Source organism: Cheilinus undulatus, linkage group 1 (assembly GCF_018320785.1).
Source record: "Cheilinus undulatus linkage group 1, ASM1832078v1, whole genome shotgun sequence".
NCBI lineage: Eukaryota > Metazoa > Chordata > Actinopteri > Labriformes > Labridae > Cheilinus > Cheilinus undulatus.
Genome location: NC_054865.1, coordinates 4255325 through 4277404, shown reverse-complemented (window position 1 = coordinate 4277404; position 22080 = coordinate 4255325). Strand labels below are relative to the sequence as shown.

The 22080-nt window shown below is 44.4% G+C and overlaps 6 protein-coding genes and 1 pseudogene across 6 annotated transcripts; 4 read left to right on the top strand and 3 right to left on the bottom strand.

The window, feature by feature from the left end:
• The first annotated feature begins 1305 nt into the window (after window positions 1–1305).
• On the top strand, window positions 1306–6752 carry LOC121519334 (annotated as a pseudogene).
• Window positions 6753–8005: 1253 nt separating this feature from the next.
• Window positions 8006–8396, top strand: LOC121518776 (histone H2B type 1-O-like). Its single transcript, XM_041801416.1, has one exon. The coding sequence runs from the start codon at window positions 8008–8010 to the stop codon at window positions 8374–8376; it is 369 nt and encodes a 122-aa protein (XP_041657350.1). The 5' UTR covers window positions 8006–8007; the 3' UTR covers window positions 8377–8396.
• Window positions 8397–9324: 928 nt separating this feature from the next.
• Window positions 9325–9918, bottom strand: LOC121518357 (histone H1-like). Its single transcript, XM_041800651.1, has one exon. The coding sequence runs from the start codon at window positions 9916–9918 to the stop codon at window positions 9325–9327; it is 594 nt and encodes a 197-aa protein (XP_041656585.1).
• A 3627-nt stretch (window positions 9919–13545) lies between these two features.
• LOC121518509 (histone H3) lies at window positions 13546–14321 on the bottom strand. The gene has a single exon (XM_041800888.1). The coding sequence runs from the start codon at window positions 13967–13969 to the stop codon at window positions 13559–13561; it is 411 nt and encodes a 136-aa protein (XP_041656822.1). The 5' UTR covers window positions 13970–14321; the 3' UTR covers window positions 13546–13558.
• A 35-nt stretch (window positions 14322–14356) lies between these two features.
• Window positions 14357–16323, top strand: LOC121519796 (histone H2A-like). Its single transcript, XM_041802767.1, has 2 exons — window positions 14357–14732; window positions 15950–16323. Exons 1-2 carry the CDS (start codon window positions 14360–14362, stop codon window positions 16315–16317), a joined length of 741 nt encoding a protein of 246 aa, XP_041658701.1. The 5' UTR covers window positions 14357–14359; the 3' UTR covers window positions 16318–16323.
• A 3355-nt stretch (window positions 16324–19678) lies between these two features.
• LOC121519007 (histone H2B type 1-O-like) lies at window positions 19679–20069 on the top strand. The gene has a single exon (XM_041801793.1). The coding sequence runs from the start codon at window positions 19681–19683 to the stop codon at window positions 20047–20049; it is 369 nt and encodes a 122-aa protein (XP_041657727.1). The 5' UTR covers window positions 19679–19680; the 3' UTR covers window positions 20050–20069.
• A 1416-nt stretch (window positions 20070–21485) lies between these two features.
• On the bottom strand, window positions 21486–21867 carry LOC121520029 (histone H4). The gene has a single exon (XM_041803285.1). It carries the CDS (start codon window positions 21862–21864, stop codon window positions 21553–21555), a length of 312 nt encoding a protein of 103 aa, XP_041659219.1. The 5' UTR covers window positions 21865–21867; the 3' UTR covers window positions 21486–21552.
• Between the last annotated feature and the right edge of the window lie 213 nt (window positions 21868–22080).

Below are 22080 nucleotides of genomic sequence, written 5' to 3'. Positions count from 1 at the left end.
CACAATTATGACATGAAAAATCAGCAAAAGAGCTGAAAAGTGCTTTCAACAGCCTCTATGGGTGTGGAGGCTCACATAGAATCCTTTCTACCAATCCCTCGCCTTTATTCATGGTGTCCTGATAAACCTGGTTCTGGTACAGTAGACTTCCAACCTGATTGTCTGACAGTGTTGGAGAAAATAGATGAAAACAGTCAGGAAGGACGAGAGTCACAACAGAACCATGATTTAATACCACATGATCATTCAGAGCCTTTCTTTCTTCTACAGGGGGAGCGGTCCAGCAAACTGGGGGGTGATTGGCTGCTCCTGGAGCTCAGTCCATCTAGAGGAAACCCACCGCCTCCATCTCAGCTGCTGATTGGAGACTACTGAGTTTGAAAGATCCACCAAATTCAGGCGCCCAGGCGGACATAAAGAGGAGGTCTGAGCGGCTTCAGGCACACTTCAATAACCTGGAACACAAAGCCAACAACAGACTCAACCACCTCAAAGCCCTCTGCGGAAAGCATGGCGCCTCACCCTCCACAATAACCAAAGTTTACCTTGCATACATCCGGCCCCTGTTTGAATACTCCACCCCTGCCTGGATCACCGTATCAGACCACCAACTCAACCGCCTGCAAACCATCCAGAACAAAGCACTGAAACTGGCCCACACTACGTCCACTCCATATCCGGCATCAAAACTATCAAACAACGACACCAAGCAATAGCCATCAAGTATATCTCATCTGCCTCACAAAACCCTGCCCTCAGGAAAACCATCAAAGAAGCTCACCAATCAGTCAACACCCCTCTGTCACTCATCCTTCAGTTTAAGGACCCCCAGCCTCCCAACCCTCCATAACCCTGATCACTGCCGCCTGAGACAACACACAACATGAACTTACACTAAACAACACTACACAACACCATACAATACCACACCACACATTACACAGCATGCACACACTCTGATCATTCACATTCACATTTACTCAAAAAAAAAACAAAAAAAAAAACAAGCACCCCTCAACATCCCCGCCCTCTCTCTCTCCCTATCTCTCTCTCGATCTCTATTTCTCTCTCTCTCTCTCTCTCTCTCTCTCTCTCCTCTTTTTTTTTTTTTTTTTTCTCTCTCCCTTGGTACCCACATGTGTCTCATCCCCTCGAGTCCTCTGCCTCCCTCTTCTTCAACCAGAATCTCAACCCTACCATGGACAGAAAAGGGCACAGGCCCTGAACTGTCCCTCCAGGCTCAAGACTACCTTTGACCTTCAGGCACACTTTCTCTGACTACTACGATCAGTGAACACCTAAACCATGTCCGGACGAGGCAAGACAGGCGGTTAAGTCTCTCCCATGTTTCATGCGCCTGCCTGGGCAGTGAAGCGTCATGGTTCCCCTTGGCCAGATGCCAACTCATGCATCCAAATATGGACAGTTTTGGGTCCGCCTCCAGTTCACAGGTTCTGGTGAACTTCCGACCCGCGAGTATGTTGGAGACAAACTCCTCTTTGACTCCTGTTGGATCAACACCTCTGATGTGTACTCCTTCATCACTCTGCCAAACAAAAGAGACTTTGAACTGGTTTTCTTTAATGAGGCACCGATGAAACGTTTCCTGGAAGTCTGTGCCTCAAAGCAAGGAGAGCAAAAATGGAGAGACTGGATGGTGGAATCTTCCATCCAGTTGGACACTATTAACTTCGTGGTGAAATTCTGGACGGGCAGAGTTTCAGATGACGACATTGAATTGTCGTCTGGATAAATATGGCATCTGGTATGGAGTGAGAAAATTCAAAGTGAAGCTGCACAAAAGCTCAAATGGACAATTCAAGCAGATAGCAAACTCCATCTCCATGGGCCCGTACAACGGGCACATCATCTATCCAGGCCAGGCCAGCGACTGTTTCATCTGTGGCTCCTCCGACCATCAGGTGAAACAGTGCCAGACAGTGAAGTGCTGGAAATGTGGCTACCTCGGCCACAAAGCCAAGACCTGCACCTCAGAGAGCATCTGCAACCTGTGTGGGCAAAGTGGTCATACCTTCTTCACCTGCCCACGCTCCTATGCCAACCAGGCCAGAGACCCCCAGCAGCCTGGCTCCAGAGACCTCGGAGCTGACCAGCAGCAGCACCTAACAAACTCCAACCAACCTGGTCCGTCCTCCACTCAGCAGCCTCCAGCCCATCCTGCAGTCAAGCAGAGACAGAGCCAGCAGCCAGACAATCGGGGAGATCCACACCTGCGGCAGCAGCCGGTGGATCAGCGGACTTCCAAGATCCAACCTCCGTCCCCGCACCCGCAACAACAACCAGTCCCTACGCCAGATACCCAGCGGTGCCCCCAGAGCCACCCCCCCACCCGAGGAGCGACAGGCCGGCCCCAAGCCCGTAGCTCAGCGGCGCTTCCAGAGCCAGCCTCTTTCTCCCAAGCACCAACAGCAACAGCCCGGTTCTAAACCGGTCACCCAGCATCGTCCTCAGAGCCTGCCTCTATCCAAGCAGCTGCAGTCTGGTGAGCTTGCTATCCAGCAGCACTCCTCCCCGAAGCCTCCAGCCTCCATCCCCGAGGCAGCAGTCCAACTACGACTCTTCAGTCCAACCCATGAACCCGAAACAGCAGCCCGACACCCAGTGTTCAGCCCAACGGCCTCAGCAGCAGACTGTCCCTAAACCAGTGGACCTGCAGCGATCCGGCCCTCAAGCTGACCCCCCACAGCAGCCTCTCCCTGATGGTCCCTCCTCTTCATCAGGTGAGAACATGTCTATGCTGTTCATTGATACTGATGTAGAAAATAAGTCAAGTGATGATGACTGCAGCTATGAGAGTGCCAGTGACAGTCCCAGCTCTGAGTTCTCAGACCTGCTGACCACCGGTCAGCGAGTCAGTACCCCCCACCCTGAGTCCATCCCAGCAGACGGCCAGTCAGGCTCCTTCTCCATCACACCAGAGTTTCCCGCTCCAGAGAGCGAGTTAAAGACTCAGTTTCACCTCGTCAAAAGAAAAAGAAATTCCCAATCTATGAAAAATAAACAACGAGATGACAAAAAAACACCTTAATCTGTCATGGGTCTCCTTAATATTGCTACTTTAAATGTACGCGGTATTAAATCTGCAGAATTCAGAAAACAAAAAATTGAATATCTTCAAAAAACAAACTTCCATATTCTATGTACTCAGTAACTGAGACTCACAACTGAAAATGATGTAAAAAATGTGCAATTTGTGGTTTAAGGGTAAATGTGTTGTTTCTATTGGTGAAAACTCTGCAGATGGTGTAGGAATTCTCTTTAACACTCATGACGTCTCTATGATTAGGAGAAGAGACATCATACCAGGCAGACTTCTAATGATACATTGTTATTTTAAGGGTGATAAATATCGTATTATTAATGTGTATACTGCTCCTGAAGCTAGGAAGAAAAGTAACTTCTTAGAGGACTCAGGGAGCTTTTATCAGTGGGTTTTAATATCATCTTGTGCGATGACTTTAACACTGTCACATCAGAAAATGACAGGTGTAGCTCTGTCAGCTGAAGGTAAAGTTCTTAAAGAAATTATTGAAGACTTTAGATTAATTGATGTGTGTCGAGCTGTTCAAACTGGCTTTGAATTCACCAGATTCAATTCTAAAACTAAAACACGTACCGATCGAATTTATGTGTCATCTAATTTTAATGTGAATAAGTATTCAACCATATTCAACAGCTTCTCTGACCACCTCTTAGTTAAAACATCTGTGACTCATGAAACCTCAGTTAAAAACAGCTTCTGGAAATTAAATACATAGTGTTTAAAAAATAACGATGTAGTTTCAGAATTAAAGAGTGAAATTCATAAAATAACTCAATTAAACATCATTACTAAATCCAATGTTAAATTATGGGAAATACTGAAACATAGGATGAAAGATTTCTTTAAATTCAAGTGTAGAGAATTAAATAAACTAAAAATATAAGATATGAATCTCTAATTAATCTGTACATAAACCTTAAACAAAAGAAACAGATCTTCCCTGGAAGAAAACACTATGTCTGATTTAAAAACAAATACTGACAAGTTAAACAACAAACTTTTATTTAACATTTACCAACAGATATAAATAACAGAGGTAATCTGATTTATGCACTTAGAGAAGGACAAAAACAAATCTCAAGTAAATTTATTCACTGTATAAAGAATCAAGATGGAGCTCTCTTCTATGATGAAGAGAAAAAAAGAAAAGTATTCAGAGATTTATGTGAAGACTCTCATAAAAACATTGAAATTGATCCAGGTTGTGTTAAACTTTTGCTGGACCCTGTTTCTAAGATCTCAACGGTTAACTTCGATTTATTATTAGGTAAGGTTAAACAAGAAGAGGTGGTCCAGGCCATTCAACAGTTAAACACCGGTAAAAGTCCTGGACCGGACTGGAGTTTTATCAGTTTTATCAAGATGAAGTCTCAAATCTGTTAACTTCCATGCTCAATGAAGGATTGCACCGTGGAGTTTTTGGAGAATCTTTTTATGATGGTGTTTTATATCTGTTATATACAAAAAGAGATAAAACCGATGTAAATAATTACAGACATTTAACGATCATGAACACAGACTATAAAATATTAGCAAAGATAATAATGTTAGATTAAATGAAGTACTAGACGAAATTATTGAGAAAGAACAAACTTGTGCAATAAAAGGTCTCCTCATGTGGGACAACCTCTGTGCTTTAAGAGAGCTCTTACAAAAAAGAGATTTTTATATTGTTGGACTCAACCCAAAAAAAAGCCTTTGATTTAGTCTCGAGAGATTATCTTTGGTCAGTGATGGAGGCATATTGCTTCCCGAGTGCCTTTGTGCACATGATCAAGTGTCTGTATTTAAAGTCTAGTGTTCGTGTAAATGTTAATGGTGTTCTAACGGATTATTTTAATGTAGAACGAGGAGTCAAACAAGGGTGTCCTTTGAGTGCTGCTCTCTATGTTCTGGCAATCAGCCCTTTAATAAAGTCTATAAACTCAGATCCTATAATATCAGGTAAATGTATAAATAATAAATGTAATGTTAAAGTGATGGCGTACGCTGATGACGTCACTGTCATTATCAAAAACCAGTTAGAATTAGATGTATTAAAGAATCACTTCAGTTTATATGAATTAGCTGCTGGAGCTAAATTAAATTTAGAGAAGACAGAAGAAGTTTGGATCAGACCTGAGAATAAAAACCAGATCTAAATATTCAGGTAAAACAAGAAATTAAAATTCTCGGAATAATTTTTTGTTCCTCTAACTGTAGTGAACGTATTTGGAATGAAAAATTAAATGTTGTTAAAGAAGAAGTGAAAAAATGGCAAAATAAAGAGACAAATTACAAAACCAGAGTGTCTATTATAAAAACATATATTCTGTCCAAACTCCTTTTCCTGTCAAACATTTTCCCTCCACCTGTCAGTCTGCTTAAACATCTTAATAAACAGTGTGTGAACCTGGTCTGGGGCACCAGTAGAGAGGTCACCAGACGAGAGCTGCTGTTTAAAAGCAGGGAGAAGGGAGGTCTCAATGTTCTGGACCTGAGTATTATTTTAAAGGTTGTGTTTGTTAAAAAATGTGTCAGCGGCCATCTCTAGAGGAGCTCTGTGGGTGGGAGACCCCTCAGACTGGAAGAAAAAACGGGGCAGAGCCAGGAAAGGCCCTTACTATAAATTATTGTTTGGTGAGTTTCTCTGTGAACATGAACACTTAAAAATGAACTGGGCAGGTGATTTGACCAAATGTATTTGTAAAAAAATCAATGATTTTATGTATGGCAGGGATATCAGCTATAAAAATGCACCAAATTCAGAAAATGATAAAGTTATTAAAGTCCTAAACAACAAAAAGATCCGTTGGCTTATTTCTGTAAACAGACTTCCTGTCAGAGCCGTTGTTTCCTGGAGTTGTTTTGTGAAAACTAAAATGTGTCCAATTTTAAATTGTAAAGAGAATGAGACGCAGCAACATCTTTTAATCGACTGTTATCGATCAAAAGAAGTTTGGATAAAGATCTACAGCTATGGACTCACATGTAACATTGATTATAATACAGTTATGTATGGACTCATCCCAGGAAACATGTGAAAAACAACGAGAACTCTTTCAACTAATCATCACCATCACAACAATAACTCTGTGGAAAACCAGATGTGCAATGACTCTTCATCAAACATTCATCAACAGTAAAACAGTCATCAAACAAATCCTCACAGAACTCTGCAGGAGGAAATCACTGGACAGGACTCAATCACTACCATGGACCATTCTGAATATTTAATGTACACCCCAGCACTTTAACCTTGTATTTATTATGTGTGATATATGTATATATATTTTGGATGTATGTATTGTTTATTGATGTAATTCCATGTAAAAATTCAATAAAGGCGGAAAGGCCAGAGCCAAGGCAAAGACCCGATCCTCCCGTGCTGGGCTCCAGTTCCCGGTCGGTCGTGTCCACAGGCTGCTCCGCAAAGGGAACTATGCTGAGCGTGTGGGGGCCGGAGCCCCCCGTCTACCTGGCAGCTGTGCTGGAGTACCTGACCGCTGAGATCCTGGAGCTGGCTGGAAATGCTGCCCGGGACAACAAGAAGACCAGGATCATCCCCCGTCACCTGCAGCTGGCTGTCCGCAACGACGAGGAGCTCAACAAGCTGCTGGGAGGAGTCACCATCGCTCAGGGTGGCGTGCTGCCCAACATCCAGGCTGTTCTGCTGCCCAAGAAGACCGAGAAGGCCGCCAAGAAATAGACCAGACCAGACCAGACCAGACCAGACCAGACCTGACCTTTTCCAAACAACACAACGGCTCTTTTAAGAGCCACCAACATCACAACTAAAGAGACAGCTCCTTAATTATTCACCTTTTTCACAGTCAAACTTCTCTGGACTCATATGCTCTGATTTGACACTCAAACAAATTGATGTCTCCTTCATCTTTCAACAACTCTTCACTGCAAACACACCCAGCCTCATCTCAAAACAGCCACAAAATTCTTTCATGTCTGGATGTCAACATGTCCCACAACTCCTGCATCTCACTTCAACACAACATTATGGCAACGAGGCTACTGCTCATTTAGACAGCTCAACAATCAGAGAGTGCACACACAACTAATGACGTCATTTTAAAAAATGCACAAAGCAGCAGATATATAATATACTGACATAACGAGCTGTTCTGAAAATGATATGAAAACTACCACTGATGAAGGCCTCATTATGGAGATCATTCATGTTGGCCACTGGTTTACACTTTTGACTTACTGGGAGACTTCTGCGTGTTCTACTAACAACCACTTACTGCATTTGGTCCAATGTAAACTCTTAAAGCACATAGATACACAACACTAAGATCTGCTGCTCCTGCTCATGTGTCATTAGCAAACGAGCTGGTGAGAACAGCCGACTCATTTTAGATAGAATGGTGAATTTATCTGGACCATTTTGTTCTATTTTTCTTTTGGTTTAACACGCTACAATGACGGGATTACCTTTTTATCACACGGCTATCACACACACAGATAAATGCACCACAACTGCTACACACAACCTCATGTAAAAGACTTTAATACTCTGCATTTAAAGTTTGGGTTCATTCTGAGTCATTTCAGCAACAAAAGAACTGTTCAGATATCAATCACTGGTCTAGACGTTGCTACTTTTAGCTGATTGAATGAAGCCAAATTTGTACCAATGAAAGAGCCGTTCAGGAGTGAAAAGAGTCAACTCCTATAAACAAACTAAGCCAAATGAGCCAGATCACTCCAAAGACCCGAAATTCCCATCGCTATTTTCTGTGCTGCTGCTATCTTTTCATGGACTCAGAGTTCCTGCAGACCCCCCTGAACAGGACTCAGCCTCCATCCCCCTCTGCTACTCAGCCTCATGAGCTCCGATCTCAGCCAATCCTGTCTGAGTAACAGCGCATTCTGATTCCCACCAAGACTGAATGAAAACGAGGGGGCTGTGCGGCTGGAGCTCATCCGTCTGTTAGACCAGCACCATGCCTGATACAGTGAAAGCACCGAAGAAGGGCTCCAAGAAAGCCGTCTCTAAGGCCACCAAGAGCGGCAAGAAGAGGAGGACTAAGAGGAAGGAGAGCTACGCCATCTACGTGTACAAGGTCCTGAAGCAGGTCCACCCTGACACCGGGATCTCCTCTAAGGCCATGGGCATCATGAACTCGTTTGTGAGTGACATCTTTGAGCGCATCGCCGGGGAGGCCTCCCGTCTGGCTCACTACAACAAGCGCTCCACCATCACCTCCAGGGAGATCCAGACCGCCGTCCGCCTGCTGCTGCCCGGAGAGCTGGCCAAGCACGCCGTGTCTGAGGGCACCAAGGCCGTCACCAAGTACACCAGCTCCAAGTAAACCTGCTCTTAGTCTGGAAACCCAACCAAAGGTCCTTTTCAGGACCACCCACCACATATATTAAGAGCTCAATTCTTCCTGTAGCTCCTCAATTATATATTTAATTAATGTTGGTGTAGATCATACAGCCTGAGATCAAATCATGGATGACGTCATATCATGACTCCATCACGTTAAAGATCCACGAGAGCGACACGACTAATATTGGGACATTTCTACAATAGCATGTATTTATAGAAACTTAAATCCCCCCAAATTCTCCACATGTGATATTTGGAGGTTTCTGGCTCTGTTGCTGCTGCTGGAGAGGATTTCTCCCGCTGCCCAATGTGAGCTGCGCGCTCTGATTGGAGGACATGCCCGCGAGCAGCAGAACAATAGCAGATGATAGGGGTCGACGATAAGTCTTTGATGATCAATAGGTCATGTAAATGTTGATAAACATGGTGGCTTGGATGTCTGTGGGTCAGCTCCAAGTCTCCATGAAACACATGCAACAGCAAGATCTGAGTAGACTGTGATGTGAGCTCCCGACCTCTGCTGTGTGTTTGATGATCGCTGAGGCTGAGCGGGAAAGGCCTTGAAGATTGTAATAAAAGTATGTGAGAGAGTGTGAAGTCCGTTTGAGTGTCCAGGATTGAAGCTGAGTAATGGAGCCCGTGATAATTGTTGTGAGTTAAAGAAGGTAATGAGTTTGTTGAATGTGTTGTTCACCGTAATGAGGATGTGCATTGTGAATGTTGGAGTGTTTTTAAAGAGGTCCAGCTAGTGTTGTTGTGGAGTGTTGTGTTTGTGTGATTTTGATTGTGATTGTTTTGATCGTTCCCTTACACGCCTGAAGGACATGTAGCATATTGAGTGTGTTTTGTGTGGATTGTGCTCTTTGCTGTTGTGTGTGGCTCTTAAAAGAGCCTTTGTTTGTTTTGTGTGTGTTTGAGTGCAAACAGCTCACTTCTTCTTGGGTGCTGCCTTCTTGGCTTTGGGCTTGGCAGCTTTCTTTGCTGGTGCTTTCTTGGCTTTGGGGGCCTTCTTGGGTGCTGCCTTCTTGGGGCTCTTGGCTGCTTTCTTGGGCGCTGCTTTAGGTTTCTTAGCGGCCTTCTTGGGAGACTTCTTAGCAGCAGCTGCTGGTTTCTTAGCTGCCGCTTTCTTGGGCTTCTTGGCCGCTGCGGGCTTCTTTGCTGCGGGCTTCTTGGCTTTAGCAGGGGCTTTCTTCTTGGCTGCCTTCTTGGGCTCCGCTGCCTTCTTGCTGATCTTGAAGGATCCAGAGGCTCCGGCCCCCTTGACCTGAGTCAGGGCTCCCTTGGCCACCAAGCTCTTGACGGCGGTCTTGACGCGGGCCTTGTTCTTGTCCACATCGTAGCCTCCGGCAGACAGAGCCTTCTTGAGAGCAGCCAGGGACACCCCGCTCCGCTCCTTGGACGCGGCCACAGTTTTCAGGATGAGCTCGCTGACGCTGGGCCCGCTCTTCTTGGCCTTGGAAGTCTTCTTCTTGGCCGCTTTAGCCGGAGCGGCGGCTGGAGCTGCTGGAGCTTCTTCTGCCATGGTTTAGATGAGATGTGTTCACAACACGAGAGATCACACACACTCAGAGAGGAGAGATAGAAAATCCAGAGCGGGAGGCTGCACTTAAAGCCACCATGAGAGCCGTAGAGACTCAATGGCGCTCGCGGCTCCTCTGTCCGGTCTTAAACAGGTCCACTTGTGTTTTCTGCTCCCCGCTAAAAGTGCTCAAACTAAAGGTGGGAGACGCTCTGAAGGCTGGCAGTGAAGGGAGCAGATAGCGGACTTGTTTCTCTTCACATTGAACTCAGGTTTAGCTCTCAGCTTCTCTTCCTTTTCTTCACACACACTCCAAAAGTCACACACTCATCCTCACGCTGTCACTGCTGGCAGCTTCTCCTCCTCGTTTGGCTCCTAAAATCATCTCAAATGTGTCAAAGCTGAGTGGAAATGAATGTTGGTGCTGAGTCACACGTTTATTGATGGACACCAAACTAAAGCAGTCATCTGTTTGACTTTGTTTGAGCATGAAATCAACTTTTTCAGAGAGCAGCAAACACACTGATGAGGACGAGGCCAGGCTTCATAGCAGCTGAGCACTGAGCAAAGAATCCTTCAGGTTTTTAGGTTGCTGGCTCTGATAGAAGAGACACCGAGCCCACCGTGTCATTCATGACAACATCAACTACTTCTACTGGATCACAATGTGTTGATTTATCTGGCCTGGGTAATGTCATCACTGCTGTGAAGATGAGCTTCATTGTTTCAGCTCTTCAGTCAAACTAGCAGGAGATATCAAGTGAAGATGTTGTTGTTTGTTGATTTCCATCAGTGTTCCTGTCACTTCTTCTGGCTTTACTGCAGGTTTGTCTGACCTTGAAAGGTTGAAGGTGACAAAAGAGGACGGAGGACAACTTAGTTTTCTCCTTTCTTCTCATTTCTCTTCTTTACATTGATTTGAAATTCTTCATTCAGAATGGAGCAGGTTAAAAACAGGACAAAAAAGAGAGTTGGCATGTAGTTTCACATGATTCATGACAAATAAACAAACAGGAAAAACATTCAACCTACAAGATAAATCTATCATATCAACCTCTTACTACATTCCCATTTTATGCACAAATAGATGGCAATTAGGTTGATCAATTAACACTAAAAAATTAATTGAATTTTATTAAATATTAATAATGAAAATTCTGTGACTGTATAAAAATGAATCAGTTTTTAAATAAATATATGCTGAGTCATATTTATGGTGTCTATATGCCAAATGAAAACAAACACAGTGTTATATTTTCACACATTTATTCTGATTCATTTGGGGGAGAAATTCATACACAATACAAGAGACTTTCAAAATAAAAGTCTCACCACCTCTTGAATATCACTTATCTGTCTTTTACCCCCCCCCCCCCCCCCAAAAAAAGGGATAAATAAATAAATGTCTCACTTTTTATCTTCTCTTTTTCTACATTGATTTCTCTGAACATTTTTCAGATTAAATAGCCATTAACCAGTCAGGTCTTTTACTAACGTGTTGTTGAACATACTGAACAAAATCTAATAAAAATAAATATTCATTTATTTTTTAGTTTTGTAAGTTAAGATGTTTAAAGTCTATTCAAGTCTGATTTAAACTCATTGCTAAAGAAAATATCAAGGCTCATTAAATCATCTAAAATGTTGAGATTGTTTGCTTTTTCAGTTTTCAGTTCAAAGTTTAACCCCTTAAAGCCTGTTGAATCATATTTGATACAAACTTTTTTGATACCTCTATCTCATCAACATGATCAGAAATTACTAGTGCTGTCAAACGATTAAAATTTTTCATCAGATTAATCACAGTGTTGCTGTGGATTAATTTAGATTAATCATGATTTAATATTATTCATTTTTAATCTTTATTAATCTCGTTTCATTTTGCATAAGCAAACAGACTCAAGAAAGAACACTGTCCCGTCTTGTTTTATTTGTACTCAGATTTCCCATCCAGAGGAGCGATGTGCTGTTTAGCGTCTTCCTTATTGAGTTGGTTGGTCGCTACCGGATCAACGCTCCATTTACGCATGTGCAGCGGCATGCTCGACGGTAACCCTACTTGAACAAACTGCCCAAAATGCATTGGCAGAGACGTTTCAGGGATTTTGAGTCATTCTGCGCTGTAGATGGGTTAATTGAGTTACAATTTTTAATCAGATTAATCATAATGGTGGATTAATCTGCATTAACTCGTCAATTTTGACAGCCCTAAAAATTACTAAAAAAACCCTCCTGAACACAATCTGAAAACTGATTTTTAAAAAATGCCCTCAAGTGGAAAAAAGGGAGAAATATGGTTGAAAAGTCTGTTTCTATGTTCTTCTGTTTAAAGATCTTCTAAATAATCCTGATTGTTGAACCACAGAGGGGCTGATAAATGACCAACAGGGTTCCTGTGGACTCTTGAAAAGTCTTAAGTTAGACTTTGGACACTGAAGGCCACAAAAGTCTTCAAAAGTCTTCTTTTAGCAGTGAGAGGTCTTACATTTTTGGAGGAACTGTGACAAAGACGTGCCTTTATCTGATCTTCATCTTCTGGCTGAATTGATTTGATTCATTCTTTTTTGTCTTGTTCTGAATCATCTTGAAGCTGTTAAACAGTATCAACATGATAAAATCACTCTGCTGTATATTGGCTGAATAGAAGTATTCAATGTGCCAAAAGTCATCCAGTGTTGGTGTTAATGACTTCAATATTTCTGTCCTTTACCATCTAACATTTCATAAACAGTGTATTTCACCAGCAGCTCCGCTGTACTCATTTTCAACCATTTCCTTCAATAAGCGGTCTGAACTTTTTTCTACATTGAGGTCTTCTAAAGTTCTTCAACTAAAGTCTTGAATATTTAAATTGTGGATGAACCCTGGATCAACAAATTGAGTGTTTTTACTCGTTTTTCACTGGATCCACTCAATAAAGTCTAAAGGCTCCACATTTGTCTAAAAATGACTAAACATGGTGGCAGCACTGGTCAGCTGAGGATTCCTCCTTTCAGTTTTAGACTGTAAACTTGTGAAGCCTTGGAGACTGAGTTGGTGGATGAATGAGCAACAGATCAACCAAACAACGTGTTTATTACAGCACAGCAACATTAACCACACACACGAGAAAAATAGCTCCATCCTTTTATTCTCTGCTCATGTTTTATCCACAGAAAACCTTCCAACAACTGTCCAAAGAAATAGAATATCAAGTCAACAGTCAGTCAGAATATACAGGAGGTTAGCTCAGAATCAGCTGATCACAGTGAGCCTATCTCTGCCTCTCTCTCTCTGACTGCTGTCAGGATCAGTCTTCAGCACCAAGGACAGCTCCACATCTACACTCATTCAGCCCAAATATTGACATCAGATCTAAAACTGAACAACAATACATCTACCTGTTCTTAATTATTCCTCACCTCGTTAGGTATTTACACCCCACCTACGTGAGGTGAGCTCACGTGTAGGTCTGTGGTCGTGGATCGAGTTTATTTGTGCCATATCTTTGCTATGGCTTCTTTTGTGGAGAGAATCGGTCATCACGTTAAAAACCACTTTCTAAAACACCAACAGTGGTCTGAGAGTTAGGAGAGACTCTTTGAGTAACAGAGTGGTGGCTCTTAAAAGAGCCGTTGTGGTTCAGGATTGTTGATGGGACGGTTTAGGCTCTCTCTCCACGGATCCTGCGGGCCAGCTGGATGTCTTTGGGCATGATGGTGACCCTCTTGGCGTGGATGGCGCACAGGTTGGTGTCCTCAAAGAGGCCGACCAGGTAAGCCTCTGAGGCCTCCTGCAGAGCCATGACGGCCGAGCTCTGGAAGCGCAGGTCGGTCTTGAAGTCCTGAGCGATCTCTCGGACCAGGCGCTGGAAGGGCAGCTTGCGGATGAGCAACTCGGTGGATTTCTGGTAGCGGCGGATCTCTCTGAGGGCCACGGTACCGGGCCTGTAACGGTGGGGCTTCTTGACGCCGCCGGTGGCCGGGGCGCTCTTGCGGGCAGCCTTGGTGGCCAGCTGCTTCCTGGGGGCTTTGCCTCCGGTGGATTTACGAGCGGTCTGCTTGGTTCTAGCCATGTCTCTCTGTGAGCAGGAGGAAGTTTGTGTTGGAGAGCGGAGACGAGCTGCTCTTAAAGGAGGAGAGGCTGTGAAATGTGACGCTGCTTCAGACCTCCGGACTCTGATTGGTGACGGGCTCCTGGAGCTCAGCCCCGCTGGACAGGACAGAAGAGGAGGGGGGGCTCAGCCCCCGCCTCAGTGTCCACAGGCTGCTTGGAGGGAAGAACAGCCTTCAAACTGTCCGCCAAAAGTGAGCTGAGGGCCGCCCTCCCTCCGCTGCTCTGCTGGAAGCCTCTTTTGTCATTAGCCCGGCAGGAAAAGGCGCGGGAACTCCGCGGAGATAAAGACAGGCTGAGTCCGCTCTCAGACATCATTTCTCTGAGTCCACACTCTAGAAAGAGAGCCAAGATGAGCGGAAGAGGCAAGACAGGCGGAAAAGCCAGAGCCAAGGCAAAGACCCGATCCTCCCGTGCCGGGCTCCAGTTCCCGGTCGGTCGTGTCCACAGGCTGCTCCGCAAAGGGAACTATGCCCAGCGTGTGGGAGCCGGAGCCCCCGTCTACCTGGCGGCTGTGCTGGAGTACCTGACCGCTGAGATCCTGGAGCTGGCTGGAAATGCTGCCCGGGACAACAAGAAGACCAGGATCATCCCCCGTCACCTGCAGCTGGCTGTCCGCAACGACGAGGAGCTCAACAAGCTGCTGGGAGGAGTCACCATCGCTCAGGGTGGCGTGCTGCCCAACATCCAGGCTGTTCTGCTGCCCAAGAAGACCGAGAAGGCCGCCAAGAAATAGACCAGACCAGACCTGGTCCCAACAACACAACGGCTCTTTTAAGAGCCACCAACATCACAACTAAAGAGACAGCTCCTTAATTATTCACCTTTTTCACAGTCAAACTTCTCTGGACGCATATGCTCTGATTTTACACTCAAACAAATTGATGTCTCCTTCATCTTTCAACAACTCTTCACTGCAAACACACCCAGCCTCATATCAAAACAGCCACAAAATTCTTTCATGTCTGGATGTCAACATGTCCCACAACTCCTGCATCTCACTTCAGCACAACCTTATGGCAACGAGGCTACTGCTCATTTAGACAGCTCAACAATCAAAGAGTGCACACACAACTAATGACGTCATTTAAAAAAATGCACAAAGCAGCAGATATATAATATACTGACACAACGAGCTGTTCTGAAAATGATATGAAAACTACCACTGATGAAGGCCTCATAATGGAGATCATTCATGTTGGCCACTGGTTTACACTTTTGACTTACTGGGAGACTTCTGCGTGTTCTACTAACAATCACTTACCGCATTTGGTCCAATGTAAACTCTTAAAGCACATAGATACACAACACTAAGATCTGCTGCTCCTGCTCATGTGTCATTAGCAAACGAGCTGGTGAGAACAGCCGACTCATTTTAGATAGAATGGTGAATTTATCTGGACCGTTTTGTTCTATTTTTCTTTCTGTTTACCACGCTACAATGACGGGATTACCTTTTTATCACACACACAGATAAATGCACCACAACTGCTACACACAACCTCATGTAAAAGACTTTAATACTCTGCATTTAAAGTTTGGGTTCATTCTGAGTCATTTCAGCAACAAAAGAACTGTTCAGATATCAATCAATGGTCTAGACGTTGCTACTTTCAGCTGATTGAATGAAGCCAAATTTGTACCAATGAAAGAGCCGTTCAGAAGTGAAAAGAGTCAACTCCTATAAACAAACTAAGCCAAATGAGCCAGATCACTCCAAAGACCCCATCGCTATTTTCTGTGCTGCTGCTATCTTTTCATGGACTCAGAGTTCCTGCAGACCCCCCTGAACAGGACTCCATCCCCCTCTGCTACTCAGCCTCATGAGCTCCAATCTCAGCCAATCCTGTCTGAGTAACAGCGCATTCTGATTCCCACCAAGACTGAGAGAAAAAGAGGGGGCTGTCCGGCTGGAACTCATCCGTCTGTTAGACCAGCACCATGCCTGATACAGTGAAAGCACCGAAGAAGGGCTCCAAGAAAGCCGTCTCTAAGGCCACCAAGAGCGGCAAGAAGAGGAGGACTAAGAGGAAGGAGAGCTACGCCATCTACGTGTACAAGGTCCTGAAGCAGGTCCACCCTGACACCGGGATCTCCTCTAAGGCCATGGGCATCATGAACTCGTTTGTGAGTGACATCTTTGAGCGCATCGCCGGGGAGGCCTCCCGTCTGGCTCACTACAACAAGCGCTCCACCATCACCTCCAGGGAGATCCAGACCGCCGTCCGCCTGCTGCTGCCCGGAGAGCTGGCCAAGCACGCCGTGTCTGAGGGCACCAAGGCCGTCACCAAGTACACCAGCTCCAAGTAAACCTGCTCTTAGTCAGGAAACCCAACCAAAGGTCCTTTTCAGGACCACCCACCATTTACAAGAGCTCAATCCCTTGAACTGCTTTAGCTGATGAACGATGAAAGGTTCATTTTACCAGTATTGTAGTTTAGTGCTTTTATCATGAGCGCATCCTGTTTCAGATAGAAAGAAGAACACTTCACCAACATCAAGGGGATAGAGTTATTTTATTGCAAGATGCTTCACTTCTAAAAGTGAGTGGGAATAATCTGGGATATTTAGCTTCAAACGCAGCAAACAATCTCTGTCAATGCTGACTTTGACAAAGAAATCCAAACTGCTGAAAATGTCTCCATTCAAAGATTTTTTTCTTCCTTGTCTGCTGTGTTTCTTCATCTACTCATGTACTGATGATTGGTGGCTAGATGTGTGATTGTTGTTTTCAGTGGATCACGTGGGAAGATAAGAGGATATCTGTGTCGATTTAGAGATCTTTACAGATTCTTCTTTGTGTCCGAATGACGTCACTGAGCTCACCGTGCAGGTGTGTTGAGATTGTCAGTCATCAGAGATATCCTCTAATCTTCCCACGTGATCCACTGAAAACAACAATCACACATCTAGCCACCAGTCATCAGTACATGAGTAGATGAAGAAACACAGCAGACAAGAAAGAAAATCTTTGAATGGAGTCATTTTCAGCAGTTTAGATTTCATTGGCAGAGATTGTTTGCTGCGTTTGAAGCTAAATATCCCAGATTATTCCCACTCACTTTTAGAAGTGAAGAATCTTGCAATAAAATAACTCTATCCCCTTGATGTTGGTGAAGTGTTCTTCTTTCTATCTGAAACAGGATGCGCTCATGATAAAAGCACTAAACTACAATACTGGTAAAATGAACCTTCATCGTTCATCAGCTAAAGCAGTTCGAGGGATTGAGCTCTTGTAAATGGTGGGTGGTCCTGAAAAGGACCTTTGGTTCGGTTTCCAGACTAAGAGCAGGTTTACTTGGAGCTGGTGTACTTGTTGACGGCCTTGGTGCCCTCAGACACGGCGTGCTTGGCCAGCTCTCTGGGCTGTTCTGCTGCCCAAGAAGACCGAGAAGGCCGCCAAGAAGTAGACCAGACCAGACCAGACCTGATCCCAACAACACAACGGCTCTTTTAAGAGCCACCAACATCACCTCTAAAGAGACAGCTCCTTAATTATTCACTTTATTCACAGTCACACTTCTCTGGACGCATATGCTCTGATTTTACACTCAAACAAACTCATGTCTCATTAAACTTTCAACAACTCTTCACTGCAAACACACCCAGCATCATGTCAAAACAGCCGCAAAATTCTTTCATGTCTGGATGTCAACATGTCCCACAGCTCCTGCATCTCACTTCAACACAACCTTATGGCAACGAGGCTACTGCTCATTCACACCGCTTTCCTCTAGAATTAGCGTGTAAAAGCGGGTTTTATAAACGCGGGTAAACCCGCCAACACTCGGCAAGTGACTCCTTTCCCATTGCCAGCAGACCTGGGTCTGATAGCCAGCAGACGAGCTGCGTGGCTTTTTTCTGTTTTCCTCTGGTGCGTCAAGCTGATGTCATCACGTTGCTTTTCTAGCCCAGTCTTTCTATAACAAAGACATCCTCTGAGAATCATTAATGTTCTACTGACATATTTGAATTTCTCATGGATTATCCAGTAAAGCTCAGCACTTCCTACTGAGCGCAGCAAAATAAAGTTAAGGAGAACCTTTTCTAAACATTTTTCTATTTCAAATGTTCACATCTACATGCTTCTTGGAAATTATTAGGCAAACATCGATCTTTTTGATGTCTTAACACGAAAACTTCTGATGGAGGAGACGGCAGTTTTCAGACTGAGATTTACGTGTGAAAACTAAAATAAAGACTATAGAGTCATTTCCAAGGAGCAGACATGTGATAAAGGGAAATACAAACAACCTTTTAGAAAAGGCTCAGATTCTCCAGCTGCGTTTTTAATTGCTGCGCTTCATGTGACAAACCATGAGAAATCCAAGGCTGTAGAAGCCTGACTTGTTCACGAAAAAATACTAGCTTTCAGCAGATATCTTCATCATGACAAGAGTGAGCCAGAAAAGCATTTTTGTGTTTATATGTGCCGTTAAACTGCGCTGCCTGCTGTGAAACTTCTGCCTTTAAACTCCTGCCTCCTCAGGCTTAAACACGCAGCAGACAAAATAAAGTTTCTATGCAACAACATAAAGGATCTAAGAGATCACAGCAGTCATATAAAAGTATTACTTAAACTAATATAAACGTAGGCATGTTACGCCAAAGTCATCCCGTGTTCACCCGGGTGTGATGTTCCCACTGGAGCCGATAAAAACCCATGTCCATTGCCGGGTCAGTCGACCCGGGTCTAAATGCTGATTAGAACACATTAGAGGGTTTAAATTGGTTTTTCGGCCAGTGGGAGAGTAGCCTATTAGACAGCTCAGCAATCAAAGAGTGCACACACAACTAATGACGTCATTTAAAATGAACAAAGCAGCAGATATATAATATACTGACATAAGCGAGCACTTCTGAAAATGATATGAAAACTACCACTGATGAAGGCCTCATTATGGAGATCATGCATGTTGGCCACTGGTTTACACTTTTGACTTACTGGGAGACTTCTGCGTGTTCTACTAACAATCACTTACTGCATTTGGTCCAATAGTAAACTTCTAAAGCACATAGATACACAACACTAAGATCTGCTGCTCCTGCTCATGTGTCATTAGCAAACGAGCTGGTGAGAACAGCCGACTCATTTTAGATAGAATGGTGAATTTATCTGGACCGTTTTGTTCTATTTTTGTTTCTGTTTAACATGCTACAATGACAGGATTATCTATCACACAGCTTGGATAAATGCACCACAACTGCTACACACAACCTCATGTAAAAGACTTTAATACTCTGCATTTAAAGTTTGGGTTCATTCTGAGCATACTGAGTCATTTCAGCAAAAAAGAACTGTTCAGATATTAATCACTGGTCTAGACGTTGCTACTTTTAGCTGATTGAATGAAGCCAAATTTGTACCAATGAAAGAGCCGTTCAGGAGTGAAAAGAGTCAACTCCTATAAACAAACTAAGCCAAATGAGCCGGATCACTCCAAAGACCCGAAATTCCCATCGCTATTTTCTGTGCTGCTGCTATCTTTTCATGGACTCAGAGTTCCTGCAGACCCCCCTGAACAGGACTCCATCCCCCTCTGCTACTCAGCCTCATGAGCTCCAATCTCAGCCAATCCTGTCTGAGTAACAGCGCATTCTGATTCCCACCAAGACTGAGAGAAAAAGAGGGGGCTGTCCGGCTGGAACTCATCCGTCTGTTAGACCAGCACCATGCCTGATACAGTGAAAGCACCGAAGAAGGGCTCCAAGAAAGCCGTCTCTAAGGCCACCAAGAGCGGCAAGAAGAGGAGGACTAAGAGGAAGGAGAGCTACGCCATCTACGTGTACAAGGTCCTGAAGCAGGTCCACCCTGACACCGGGATCTCCTCTAAGGCCATGGGCATCATGAACTCGTTTGTGAGTGACATCTTTGAGCGCATCGCCGGGGAGGCCTCCCGTCTGGCTCACTACAACAAGCGCTCCACCATCACCTCCAGGGAGATCCAGACCGCCGTCCGCCTGCTGCTGCCCGGAGAGCTGGCCAAGCACGCCGTGTCTGAGGGCACCAAGGCCGTCACCAAGTACACCAGCTCCAAGTAAACCTGATCTTAGTCAGGAAACCCAACCAAAGGTCCTTTTCAGGACCACCCACCATTTACAAGAGCTCAATCCCTCGAACTGCTTTAGCTGATCAACGATGAAAGTTTAATCCTATCATGATTATAGTTTAGTGCTTTTATTTTTAGCGCATCCTGTTTCAGATAGAAAGAAGAACACTTCACCAACATCAAGGGGATAGAGTTATTTTATTGCAAGATGCTTCACTTCTAAAAGTGAGTGGGAATAATCTGGGATATTTAGCCTCAAACGCAGCAAACAATCTCTGCCAATGCTGACTTTGACAAAGAAATCCAAACTACTGAAAATGACTCCATTCAAAGATTTTCTTCCTTGTCTGCTGTGTTTCTTCATCTACTCATGTACTGATGATTGGTGGCTAGATGTGTGATTGTTGTTTTCAGTGGATCACGTGGGAAGATTAGAGGATATCTCTGATGACTGACAATCTCAACACACCTGCACGGTGAGCTCAGTGACGTCATTCTGACACAAAGAAGAATCTGCAAAGATCTGGTCACTCTTCACTTTTCCTCTCAGGTGTGCACGTGCTGCTTTGCTGTCCTGTTTTCAGGAAATGTTTGTGTAGTATTGGAGCTTTCCTCTATTTTCTAATCCTTTGCCTTTGAATGAAATGGAGCGGGGTTGTCGTGGGCTGTTACTGTGATGGATTAACAATGAGTGATGTGAGCAGCACAGAGTAATGACAGCTCCTCCTTGATCAGCTGATTGTTGTGTCTGCTAGCGTTGTCCTTAAGCTGTTGACTTTGAATCCAACATCCAGGTGTTTTTTATAGAATCTAAGCCCACGTCAAACAGAATGGGTGAACAGGTTGAGTGTAAGCTGATCCATGTTTGTAATCGTGTGTAAAGTGACTCCCATTCTTTCCAGTCTATGTGGATCTAAAAACGAGTGACTTTTTGTGAAGTGTGCACGCGCTGCTGTGCAGCCTGTTTCAGGACATGGTGTTTGTTTAGTAGTGGAGTTATTTTCCTGTAATCACGTGTCTCTGTCAAACAGGTGCGGGGTTATCGTGGGCTGTTGGTGTCTCGTCTTAAATGATAGTGATTTCAGCAGCAGAGAAATGGACAGCTCCTCTGCTCTCTAGTGATTGTTGTCCTGTCTCAGATCTTTCCATAGTTGGTTCGTTTTTTTTTTTCAGACCTCTGTAATCAGCGTAGGACACACATGGTGTAAAAACATGGAGTTGTTGGAGTTCTACATAAAGAGTTCCAACAAACATGCATGAGTGTGAGCTCATGCATGTTTGGAGCAAACGTACAAACTAAACGCAAGCAAAACAGTTATTTAGTCTTTGTATTCCTCTACATAGACCACATTCTAGCCCCCTGATATCACACACAAAAGACAACAGTCTAAGTTTCTGTAGAGAAATAGTCATCAAAACACAGGAATGTGCCCTTCAGTAGAAGTGTGTGGCTCTTAGAAGAGCCGTTGGGTTGTTTAGTTGTGAGGATGTGAGTTTAACCTCCGAATCCGTAGAGAGTGCGTCCCTGTCTCTTGAGAGCGTAGACCACATCCATGGCGGTGACAGTCTTCCTCTTGGCGTGCTCGGTGTAGGTGACGGCATCACGGATGACGTTCTCCAGGAAGACCTTCAACACACCGCGGGTCTCCTCGTAGATGAGACCGGAGATCCGCTTGACTCCACCGCGGCGAGCCAGACGGCGGATAGCGGGCTTGGTGATTCCCTGGATGTTATCACGGAGAACTTTACGGTGACGCTTGGCGCCTCCTTTACCGAGTCCTTTTCCTCCCTTTCCTCTTCCGGACATTTTCGATATTTAGATGAAATAAACGAAGTAACTCAGCAGCAGCAGTGACGTGGTTCCTGTAGGGTCAGCTCAGGACCAGCAGTCCTTTTCAGTCCCAGTTCTCAGCTTGAGCAGGTCCAGGGTCCGGGGGGTGGGGGTGGCAAAGGAGGTAGCCTGGTTAATTTGACCCCTTTTTTATTTTTTATTTATTTTTTTTTTATTTTTCCCTTTTTCGAT